General features: G+C 38.2%; 2 protein-coding genes across 2 annotated transcripts in view; one reads left to right on the top strand and one right to left on the bottom strand.

The window, feature by feature from the left end:
- fancc (FA complementation group C) overlaps window positions 1–9,189 on the top strand; it is a 34,207-nt gene extending 25,018 nt beyond the window's left edge. Inside the window, exons 11-15 of the mRNA XM_055039418.1 lie at window positions 17–92; window positions 1,924–2,032; window positions 4,440–4,614; window positions 6,123–6,335; window positions 7,802–9,189. Of these exons, the coding sequence (XP_054895393.1) occupies window positions 17–92; window positions 1,924–2,032; window positions 4,440–4,614; window positions 6,123–6,335; window positions 7,802–7,978 (750 nt within the window). The 3' untranslated portion in view covers window positions 7,979–9,189. The remainder of the gene's footprint in view (window positions 1–16; window positions 93–1,923; window positions 2,033–4,439; window positions 4,615–6,122; window positions 6,336–7,801) is intronic.
- Window positions 9,184–12,652, bottom strand: part of aopep (aminopeptidase O (putative)) — an 87,634-nt gene continuing 84,165 nt past the window's right edge. The window contains exon 18 of the mRNA XM_055039416.1: window positions 9,184–9,727. The gene's annotated coding sequence lies outside the window, so the exon portion shown is untranslated. The remainder of the gene's footprint in view (window positions 9,728–12,652) is intronic.

Here is a 12,652-nt window from a genome sequence, read left to right as displayed (position 1 = left end):
TTTCCCTCTATTTCAGACATCTGCATCTTTAAAAGCCTTCTTCCCACAGTCCCCTCCAACTCTTCTGATTCCTCTCTTTACCATGCCTTCAGGTCAGTGTGCTCATACATCTTTCACTGAGTTTGTCTGCCTTAACTCCTGGGAGAAATGCCCAAACCTCTCCAGAGTAATAGTGTACAGACGTGTTATTTAGCAGTGCGTAAACAGATTTTCTTCAACAGAATGAATAAGCAAGTTTGTGTCTTTATATGTAACATACTTATTCAGTAACTATTTTTTGTCAGTTATTCAAGTTACTATGATGTAAGGTGTGATTATTTCTCTAAGATCGATACACAGGTTTAATCATTTGCTTTGCCAACTCAGCAGAAATGCTGCTTATCAGTGTATGCCCAGACTGGCCCACAGGCAGGAATTATTTACCTGAATGGAGCCATTTAGGGACACACTGAAGCCCTGCCAGAAATCACAGTTAATTATTACTCTGTGCGTGTGTGTTTGTGCTGAAAGGTAATATTTCACTAGGGACTGAATAGTAATGATATTGTAAAAAGGTGAAAGATCCCAGTTTCACCCATTCTGTGTAAGTCATAAATACACAAATAGCATTGCATTCTTAATACTTAGCCCAAGGAGACCCTCAGATATTTGTTAGTTTGTCGAGCTGAAGTGTCATCTTGTAGGAAAATGTCCTCGTTACAGGAAAAGTATTTTCCCGAAATGCAGCTCCTAACATCAAAACAACTTGATAGCTGTTTTATTTTCTCCTTTTCAATAACAACAGCAAAAACAATGAAACAACAAAACAAGCGGAAGACGTTCGATTCAAGTATCTTTGAATTTAGAGTCTTCTTAGATATGGTCAATAACAATTCCTTTCACTGGACCGTGGTGAGAAGTATCAGCTTCACTTTTAATTTCTTTTTTTGTTTTTTCATTTTAATCATGTTTTTTGTTGTTGTTGTTGTTGTCTTCGTAAACTGCTTTGTGAATTTTCACTGTGAAAGCAGCAATATAAATAATTTGCTCATGAAAGAAATGCAACTTAAAAACAAGAGAAATAGCATTAATTAGTACTTTATACTCCCATTTATTACCAAGCCCTTGCTATTTTGTCCATTTTCAATCTGTAAACAAGTTGCAGGTTGTGTTGTAGTTAAGTTTATTCCTGTAATTGGAGATAAATTGTCTTTAAAATGTTCAATAACAATTCCTTCCACTAGACCATGGTAAGAAGCATTAGCTTTATTAGAGGTGGGGTACAAAACATGTATAAATTGTAATTACAACTAGAAAAAAATGCATTTCCTTTCAAAATGCAATGTGAGGGCTATACGCTTAATATTTTAATTGCAGAAGGATTTGAAGTCACCTGCAGAGGATGTGCGAAAATGTAAGAAATGGGAAGAAGCAGCAGAATAAGGCAAAAGCCTGCAAAATGCAAATGAAGAAAGCTGTAGAAGAGAAGAGAAAACTTTCAGTCAATGCAAAAATTCCAGCCAAAGACTATGCAAAACATTGTTTACAACGCTAAGCAGGGTTAGAAGGAGGGTTTGAATTAGCTTTGGAAAAAGAGGTGAATTTAGGATTGTACTGAGATGTGGAAGGAGGGTAGGAATTATGTTCTGTGCACTTCAAAGAGGCCAAAAATGATTGCAAAAAGCTGGATATTTCATAAACTGTAGAAGATGTCAGTACCAAAATACATAGTCTGAACAATCAGAATAAGGTAATAATTGAAAGGTTGAAATGGCACATAGTATGGAGAATTAGTTAAGTGGGAAAAAGTGTACTGGATAAAAAGTAGAGCATTCACATTAATCGTGATCTTAGAGTAAAATTTAGTTATTTGTATTTTTGTCCTTTTCTTAATACACAAATAGAAATTACATTGATTTAATATGAGGGTTTTTTTTTTTCCAGAGATGCCTCAGGAGAGTTTGAAAAACCACCTGATGTGGGTCAGCAGCTCATTACAGAGGCTGACTGAGGAGGAAGAAGATGAGGAAAACTCAGATAGAAGCAACATCAGGTGAGACACAGAGACTCAACAGCGAAATGTGCTAATGTGCGTCTGCTTCCAGAAACATGTTGGAACCCTGTTTAGCATGGTGTTCCTATTTCCATTAGTTGCCATTGAGATGGTGGTCGCATCATAGCAGAGCGGTCCTGGAGCACAGTGTGGCTTATCCAAGCATTCATTAGAGGCCATTTGCTTTGGGGGAAAAAGAGCACATTGGAAAAAAGAGACATTATGAGGTCCAATAAATAGTGAGAGAAGTCATTCAGGACAAGAAGTAGAAAGCAGGGAGAAGGTGCACACATTAAATAACATCGCTATGGAAAAAAGAAAACATGTACAGTTGTCTTGAATTAACTCTTTTTTTTTTTTTTTTTTTTTTTTTAAAGGAAGATCGAGTAGAAAAACATACATTTAAAAAAAAGAAAAACAGATGATGTCGTAAAGATGGAGACGGGTGACTTGATACCCTCAGGATGCGGTTTTTGAACGGGGCCTATTATCCCGCCGCCGCTCGAATCTGAAGCTCCATTCAAAAGTCTCTAAGTGAGCCAGCGGTGGTAAATAGTGCCTTACTGCTGCCAAGGCCCTGCAGAGGGCTGCTGCTGTTGGTATATTGAAGCCAAGTGGAAGAGAGGATGAGGAGAGAAATGATGGTATTAGAGAAAATTTGAGAATCATCTTTAGTCCTCAGTCTTCACATTGCCTTCAGTCTCAGTCTGCTGCAACATTCTTATTTTCCAGATTGTTTACAATCTATTTTTGTCACAGCACTACATAATTTTCACATTTTTCATATTCACTCCAGCTCTCTAAATGATTTCCTCTTTTTAAAAGTCATCATACATAATCAGGACACTGATGACAGAAGAGACTTTTCGCTTTTTGAAGTTTAGGACACAAACCATTCCTGTGCTTGTTGAACAACATGTTGTTTTAGCAGTTTGAATTGCATGCCTGTGCTAACCATGACAGATAATATGTCTGTTGCAGTGAACAAAGCAAGAGGTTATCATCATAGAAGATATTTACATGGCAGGAAGATAGTTGCAGTGTAGGTGGCTTTTATTTATTTATTGCTTGGAACCCTTTTTTGTTTATTTTTACATTTTAGAATAAGAAAAATGGTACTATTTACTGCAAAGTTAATGTCAAAGGCTTGAATGCCATCAATTTCAGATCTTTTTAACTTGAACTCTTCTTTTTTTATGAGTTACTTAATTTAGGCTGAGGCTGAGGAAGGCGACCTCAAAATTGTTGTTAATTAGCCTGTTGTATCCGTTCTGAAGCCGATTCTGATTCCAGCTTGAGTTGATTTTCTAGTTGGGATGAATAACTGTGTCAAAATTTTAATCATTTAGTTGACAAAGATTTGTTCACAGTACTTTTTCTTTACCAGGCCATTCACTTTGTGTGCTGCACTACCAACCTTTTGAATATATATATGTTCTTATATTAAATAATATTTAAAATACATTAAAATAAATAAAACGTGAGGGCTGCACAGTGGAACTGTTGCAAGGCAAGTGTTACCCTGGGTTTTATTCCCAACCCAGGGTCTTTCTGCTTGGAGTTTGCATATTTCCGGCTCTCTCCGGGTACTCAAGCTTCCTCCCACATGACTGTAAGGTTAATCGCAGCTGGTGAGAGCGAGTGTGTTGCCCTGCGACAGACTAGCGACCTGTCCAGGGTATGCTCCGCCTCTTGCCCGAAACGTATTGTATTTGATCAGCTGTCCATTGAACAACATGTCAGTCAACTGCTTTAGAAAAAAAATAAGAATAAATTTTCAGAAGCAAAGAAAGCTTGTATGTATCTGCGATGCATTTAAAGCAGACAATTTTTTCGATTTTTTTATGATGCTTATCTTGATTTTATTTTATTTTTTTAGTCGGAGCAACACTGACTTTTTAGTAAATTGTCCCAACGGTGACAATAATAGTAATAATTTGTTGTATGATAGTTTCTTTGAAGTTGGGTTCATTTTTGCTGCTAGGAAACACTTAAAGTTGTCATACAACTTTAAGTGTGATGACTTCACAGCGGGTTTTTTTTATAAAAGTGAGAGATGCATAGCATAGTGGAAAAACTGAGACTTAGGTGGGTTTAGTGCCAGGGTGTTAAAAGAATTAAACCAGACCACCCAAATCACTGGAGTAAATGAGCTGTTTACTGCTCTGTTTGCATTTCACCCTGGTCTAATTTCTCTAAGATTCTTTGTTTTTACACAGACATAGCACCCTGAAATGAGAAATCTTTTCACTCTTCACAATTTTCATCTTGACAAGGTGAAAATAAGTAAACATTGCTGAATTACTTTTACATCTATCTCTACCACCAAACTATTTTTCCCCAAATGTTCATGAAAGATTTAATTACCTGTTAACCTGTGATCGCTGCTCTTCCTCCTGTCCTACAGAGGGAACCATAAAGTGTTTGAGGCATGGTTCCTGCTGGTTCAGTGTGCCTACTGGATGCAGGTGGTGGTCCAACTGCTGGTCACATCAGGTCCCGACGACTGTGGTCCCCTTCTCTGGTTACTGACCTTTTATCATCACCCCACCAACAGGTGGCACCATAGAGCTTCACAGCTGGTGAGAGTTTTTCTCATAAATGGCGTTTGCAGTACCTTGCAAAAAATTTTCTTCACAACCACAGATTTCAGTGTATTTTATGTGATAAACTAATACAAAATAACTTAATTATGAAGTGAAAAATCTGATACATGTTTTTGTATCTGTGTTCAAATAAGAATTTGAAAAGTTTATATATTTTCAAAGCTTTGTACTGTTATAGCCTGAGAATTTGACACACCCCTTTTTAATTTGTGGTTATATTTGTTTAGGGTATTTAATAATATGTATATATATAATTTTGATTTAATTTCATCCACCCATTATCTAACACGCTTATCCCTTGTGGGATCATGAAGGGTGCTGGTGCCTATCTTCAGTGGTTTTTGATTAAATTTGTATAATACTAATTATTTTTTACCTAACTTATTGGTTTTATTCTTGTTTTGGGGATTTTTGTATCTGGACAAAAATTGTGAAAGAAACCTCTTGTGTTGCAGGTGTTATTATTTAGATTGCTCATGTTGCTTTCATTTTTTTTTTTTTTTTTTTTTTTTTTTTTTTTTTGTTTTACCATCACCAAGTAAGTTAAATCAATCAATCAAATGTAGACCATCATTGACATTTTGGGCTACTTGCCAAATTGTGGCAGTCCTTAAATATGACTATTCACACACACTCTCAATATAATCTGACTGAGATTAAGCTATTTTTTCCCCACTTTGCACTCATTTTCTTATTTTGTTGGTTAATTGCCTTAAATCCCAAAATGCTTTGAAGGTTGAGCTGTAAAGTGAAAATTTATGAATACTTCTGCAAGGTGATGCATTCATGTATGATATTGTCCTTCTTGTGCATCTGTTTGCTTCCAACTGTCACTGACTAGATGAAAGTGCTTTGAAAATGTGATGCAGACGTCTGTTTTCGCCTGTCTGAGAAGTTATGAGATGCTGTGAACTTCAGTTGCGTTATGTTGCTCTGCTGGAGCTAAACTATGAAGAACAGAGTTATAAGGTGCTGACATTTGTCTTGTGAGCTGAGTGGACACAGTGTGGATAAAATCTCATCAAGCTTGCGCAGCATCATAACTCAACCGGGCAACGGTGTGGAAGGTTTGTTATTTTCCTGCAGACAGGTGTGTTGTTGCTGAAAGCCAAAGAGCCAACACAGAAAAGGGAGATACATTAAATAATAAATAATGGATGACAACACCACCCTCCCTGCCCTCTCCCATGTGAGAGGTAGTGGAGAGCTGAAGAGAAGGCGGTACAGATGAGCAAGGGGAGCTGGGTGAAAAGGGGAATGCACTATTGATTTCTCAATGAGCGTCTGGCCAGCTGGCCTGAGGTTTGTCTCCGTGTCTCCTGTTTGTCCGCCTCCTCTCATAACCATCGGAAACTCACCACCCCTTATGATGACATGCTCATCTCGCATTAAGCTTACCTTCTGTATTTCTTCTAAATAATAAGTGTGTTGCTCTTTGTTCGTAGGAAAGTCACGGTTAGTCACATAACCTTTCTGTCCTCCAGGTCCAGGCCAAAGCAGCGTGGGACCACCTGTACAGTCTTTTCTCCAGCGCGGCTCATCCTCTTCCTTCTGACCACCTGCAGTCTTTTATCAATCTGCTGGCACCAAAACCTCAGCAGCCGTTACTTGCCCCGTCGTTGACCCTTAACCTTTTGGTTAACTTTGCTACTTTTGGTCAACTTCCCCTGAGCATATCAGCAGAGATTACACAGAAGGTGAGGAAATGATTTTCTCTTAAACCTCTTCATAGCACATCACTTTTGTCCTGTTTCCACAAAATCTAGTGTATTTTGTTGGGATTTCATATGATAGACCAACACAAAGAAACCCCTAATTATGCAAGAAATCAAAATACATAGTTTTCATGCCTTACTTCAGCTGAATAAGTCTGCAGTGAGAATGACTAGTTTTATATTCAACCTGTATTACTGTAGCCTGGTAAAGACCAGCTCCTTTTGCTACACATTACTTCCTACAGAGGGTCTAGGCTCTCAGCTGTTGAGAAACAAATGCTTCTTGGAGGCATGGACTGTGTTAAGGTTTTAAGTTTTACCCAATTACTAAAGTTCTTCACTGCAAAGAGAGAAGTGCTCATCCGAACAAGGCGGCTGTTAATGTTAAATCAATATTTGGAAGGGTTTCCAACACGACGGAATGACTTTCATCACTTCCTCTACTGCCATTGGTAAAACTAAAGGCAGACAGCAATTCTGAAACAGTGCAAAAAATCAACATCATTGTTTAGAACTTCTCCTTCTGTTCGCTGATTGGCCCTGTTAATATTGACCGGAGACAATTGGAGTCAAAGGTAGAAAGCCCAGACTGCTGGAAGCAAGAATTTTTTTCGAGCTGACTTTTTAGTCTTACTCTGATACCATTTAAATAATATCCAGAGTGTGATCAGGCTGGTCACTGAAGGCCTCAGAGATTTCTTTCAACATTAACGTTAAACCACATCATGAAGACCAGGAAACTCACCAGACAGGTCAGAGGTAAACTTGCGACAAGACAGACAGACTTGCAGAGCATTATTCAACCCATCATTCAAAAATGGAAAGACCATCGCTTTCTCTCTAGCTAAATTTACAGGGTGAGTAAGGAGAACATTTTTTAGAGAACATTTTTTCAATCAGAAACTGGTTGAGGGTTCAGCTTCTTTTCTGCCCGAGCAGTTTGAAATGATGAAAGAAAACGAACATCTGCATAAAATAAAATATAACCATCATCTTGGTTATTTAATAGTTGCAGTACACCCTAAATTCTGTTATATTTTGCTTCCAAGAAGCCAGACTTTATTCAGATTACCTAAATTGGTTTTCAACAATATTTCCTCAGGCTTTCCAAAAAACTTTTGGAAACTGGCTCCTTTTTAAATTCATTTTCCGTCCAGTCCTTATACCTAGCTATTTTAAGAATTTTTTCATTAATTGTGAAACCACTTGAAAGTAAGCTATGAATCATTCAGGCATAAATACATGCTTGTAATTTAAGGAAGGGGCTGGCAGGGGGAAAAGATGCTTTCTGCGTTACTCAGAGGTAATTGTGGGTTTTCAGAATTATTTCTGTCAAATGAAATCCCACCTTTTTTCCTACAGCAGTTTGATGAGACCAGATCATTTCCTTTTCAGCCTCTCCTGGGCGATGACTTGTCGATTGTGTGTGTGTGCGTGTGTCACTCCAGGTGGTGCATCAGTCTGGTCTGCAGGATGAAGCGACACGTGTTCTCAGCTCGCTGCGTCTCAGACTGACTGACCGAGGCAGCTTTGCAAACGACAGAGTTCATCTCAGGATCGAGGAACTTCACAACACAATAAAAAACAAATGTAAGCCAGATGCACGCTCACAAGCTGACACATAGCTTCGCTGCTGTGTTGTCCTACAGTGGAGGGAGGCTGTTGAAAACATCACAGTGAGGACAGATTGCAGGACATGAGGACACAGTTATAAACACACATGTAAGACAGTTACATGTCCCACAAACACTGTTGAGCAGTGAAAGATGCCCGTGTTAGGAAGCATCTGCGTGTACGTGTCAGAGTCTGCCTGCTCACTAAATTTCTACAAGTCCCATCAAACTGCACAGGCTGAACGCAAGACAACAGTAAGAAGTACTCTACAGTATCAGTGATTGTGCTTTACTTGTGCAAACCTACTGTGCATGGAATATTGCAAGTATGTTAGAAACTGTCAATAGTTCTGCTCATTTGTGTATTGTGTATTTCTTTGTCATTGGGATCACATTTACTATGACAAACACAAACGTAAGCACCCATTGTGAAATGCATATATACTTAATATTTCAGATTTCTATGAAGAATGTAGACATTTCCTTGATATCTAGTTTTAATTTGTAAATTTACTGTAAAATTGGATTTATTTTATTTACACTTGAAAAAAAAGAAAAGATAAAGATCTATCAAACTTTCCTGTATGTGTTCAGACAAGAGATGCATTTATGTCAAAGCACATAATTTCAACTATTTTATTTGGTTAATTTATGAATATGGTTTCTAGCTCTTTCACCTCAGAAAATGTGTATAGAATCGAGTGATTGACAAAAATAGATTTTCCTATGGTATTGTGATTTGTGTCAATGTGCTTGTAGAAAAAGAAACAGTGACTTGCTTTGTTCTCTTACAGTGTAAAGTTATAATATTTAATTTTTACTCTTGCCAGAATTTGAATTTAGTTGCCTCTGTTTGCTTTCATTATTTGTTTAAAAAGATGTTGTCTTTCAAAGCAGCTTGTGTTGCATCTGTCTGAAATAGATGGAAAATTTGCTATGTGGGGCAGGTGTTGCCTAGTTGTGCAGCATTGTAACTTTTTTATTTTCAAGGTGTCCCACAAATTTGGATGAAATTTTAGAAGTAAATTCCTGCAGCAACTAAAAAAAAAAGAAAAGAGCACTGCATTTCTTAACCAAGTTTACTTCTGATATTTTGAACCTACTTGCCTAAAGTTCTTTAAATTTGGTTTATTCTGGTTTTGTCATGTTCTATATAGAATGGGTCTCATTGATAGAATTTGAGTTTAGGATAAACAGAAAACACAAGAAACATATCATTTATTTTTGTGGAAATGTTTATTTACTATAAAAATATTATTTTCCTAAAATTCATTAAACCGACACAGAAAAATGCTGTGAGCTGTCTGGGGTCAGTTTTATTGCAGTCAAGAGTGAAGTAGGAATAACGTTTGTGAAATGTACCTTCCCTTAAAGAATTTCCAGTCTAAACTTCAGAGAACCAGATCATGATTTAAGACTAAACAGATGTGAACTCATCCCTAAACACACCCCTGACGACTGCATCAACTAAAGCTCATACACCTCTGAGCTTTTATCTGTGAAATCCCCATTTATCCTCCATTAACGTTAAAAAACAATGAAGAATGACGGTTTTTATTTTGCCTGACAACGCTGTTCCGCTACGAACAGCTTGTGTAGTCTCATTGTAATCGAATACGTTGGAGCTTTCCAGTTGGCTGTAGAGCACAAAGGCAGCCTTCTGGTGTTCCTGCAGAGTCCCAGAGAAAGACGGAGCGAATGCTGCATCCTCGTACATCCTCCGGGCCAAACTCTTGTTGTCTCTGTCCGCATCCTGCAAACCTACAAAAAACATAAAAGACACACATTGGAACATTGTGTGACATTTGGTCATAGTTTCAAATATCCAACATGAGGTGAAGCAGGTCAGTAAATACTTTGAGTCCATAGCAATCTGGGCCATGACACATTAAACTGTAGTTTAGAAGCTTAGACTTATTTGTCTAAATATTTATCAATGATGAAGATTTAATATGTATGGCTTAATGGCAGTTAATGGCACTAATATGGATGAATGTTTCTCTTGTGCTGCCATTAACTCTATTCTCTTGGTTTTTCCATTTTTCTGTCAATAGTAAGTAGTCTTGGCGCTTCCGATAAGAAGCAATTGACAGATCTATTGCTGCCTTAAACTGTGTACTTTTTTTCACGGAGTGTAACCCCGGCCCAGTTTACAGATCAGTTGGTTTCCTTCAAAAACACGTATTAATAATTAAACAAAGCTTAAACTTATTTCCTAATAATTGCATCAAATGAAAGCTTTAACAGTTCAATTGAATGAAGCATTAGCTGTTTGTTTGTGACGTGCCAGATGGAAACGGTTTTTGGTCCTGTTGTTAGTGGACTGGACTCCTGTTCCTGCTGAACTGAGCCAGTGGTTCGATAGGACTGATTATCAGCTCAGTAGGCACAGGAATCCCAGCCCAAATGTCTTTCTCATCCAAAGTTGGCTGTGAACAGATTATTTTCTAGTTTGTCTTCAATGACACCAATGCAAACCTACAAGAAACCCGATTTCTTGTGTGTATTCAAGACCGTTCAATTTCTACAGCCGTCAAGATAGTTGGAAGCTCTTGGCTGAATGGTCAGAGTAGTTCAAGAAGACTGACGCAAAGCTGGCACAGAAAGAATACTGCTGTTATGCCTCTGACTCTCCAAGCAAGGATAGTTTCACCTGCTTATCAGCCGACTTATACAGTATGAGGGCAAACCACCTCTAGTTGAGTTAGTAGTGACAAATGGTTTGAGCAATCAGATCACAGCAGGAATGAGAAGCATGAGCATTTGAAGTATTAAACCAATATTGCTAAGCTGAGTTAATTTGACATTATTGTATTTAAAGAAATGGAATGGAGAGATGTCTGACAGATTTTAGACCATTCGCTCAAGTCAAAGCCGCACCACAACTGCTGTTATCCTGCATCTTCCTCTTAAGGAATATAAATGGTAAACTAGCTTAGACGTGGTTCATCCAGGCAAATGTTTTGTGAAAGAGGCCATTGTCCTGATAGAAGGTGAACCTTCACTGCAGTGTTAACTTTTCGTAGCCTCTTTCTTCCAGGACTAGCCTGTACCAGATTTGTCTGCCATGTTCTTCATTCTTCCTGGTGCCTCTAAGGCCTTCACAGCTGGATTTATGCTGACTTGAAACTGCACACAGCTGGACTCTACAACCAGTCAGGTGTTATCTGAAGTCAGCTGGTTGCACTTGGTTTTATTAAGGAATACCAGAGTAAAGAGGCAAAACACTAATCAGGTTTCCTTCCACTTTGTAAATTCTCACTTTATATCAATCTGTCATATAAAATCCACAGAGTTGTGGTTGTGTTATGATGTGTGAGAGGCCGTGTAAAATACAAAATGGTAACATCTCATCACCTTCTCTGATGCCCACACACTGCCTCATTTCAGACTAAAGAATTTTCCAATGCACTCTTTGAAATCCAATGCATTTCAGCTTTTTGAAAAGCACACAACATAAAAGAGACAATCAGTTTAAACACACATGAGGAGAAGATGTGGGCTTTTTGTGGGGCAAATCAGTTTATTTTCGGAAGCTTTATACAGGGTTGCTTGATCCTTTGATGTGCAGAGAACCATTTCCCTTCCCATTAGAGAGTAATAAATCACCCTTTAGATTCAGGCTCTGATGGCAATTCTTTTTTTTTTTTTTACAGGCCTTTGATGGTCATTACTCTTTTAACAGGCCCTAAATATAGGTCTAAAAATGGCAAGCTCCACATGGCCCTCATTGCTAATTCACACATCTGTCCTCGTTTAGTCGTCATTTTGTCGTCGCCGATGTAGAGCGCAGTAATACCTCCTCACTCCATATATATTCTAGCAGAAAATGTAAAAAAGAAACCAAGACTGACCAGTTTGAAATTCATTTTCACCCATCTGTCACGGCTTAGATCAAGGAACAGAGTGATCAAGAACTGCATCGCAATTAGCCTGTTGCATATCAGACTCTTCGCAGACTGCGCACACACACGCACACACACACGATGCAGCTGAATTAGCAAACATCCCAGCTGCAGATATCAACAGATTGGCTGTCAAAAGAGAAGTGCACTTAGCTGGAACGAGATTTTTTCATTTAGTTATCATTATTATTATTATTTTGATTAGTTTGAACATGCAAATATTGCGCAGCTAGTGGTGTGACTATTCCATGGTGAGTCCCTTTTGACCTCAATGTACGAAGACAGTTATTGGTCATTTTGTTTGCTAAAGAAACATGCACCTTCTTGCACAGCGCCTCTATGTTTTTATCTTTTTTTCTGCTAATTTGGGAGTCTTCTCTCAGTAGGATCTTCAAACGTAGCATGTCGCATGACCGAGCTAAACATTCCAGCGGGTGTTTTACAAGGTCTCTTAGTCTGAGACTAAACAAAAGACGCTTACGTAATGCAAATTTAATCTACTGTATAAAAACACTCAATAGATCCAATAAAGTTAGAATGACATCTAACCCGCTGAAGAACCTTGAAAATGTTATCAGGAGATTCATCTTTGACGCCTTGGCCTTGTTTTCCCTCTCTGAGTGGGAATGTGTGAGAACTTGCCTCTCTGTATCTGGGCTGCCTCAGGCTCAGATTAGATCAGAAATCAATGCACATCAGCCAATGACGCCTCAGCACCTCTCTTCACCAACAAAGTCTTTTCAGGCCTAAACCTCCAGATTCTTTACCTAAACAATTAAAT

This window comes from Poeciliopsis prolifica, unplaced genomic scaffold (assembly GCF_027474105.1).
Source record: "Poeciliopsis prolifica strain line A6 unplaced genomic scaffold, Auburn_PproV2 SCAFFOLD014, whole genome shotgun sequence".
NCBI lineage: Eukaryota > Metazoa > Chordata > Actinopteri > Cyprinodontiformes > Poeciliidae > Poeciliopsis > Poeciliopsis prolifica.
Note: the sequence above shows the minus strand (reverse complement) of the source record. Positions and strands in the feature narration are given on the sequence as shown.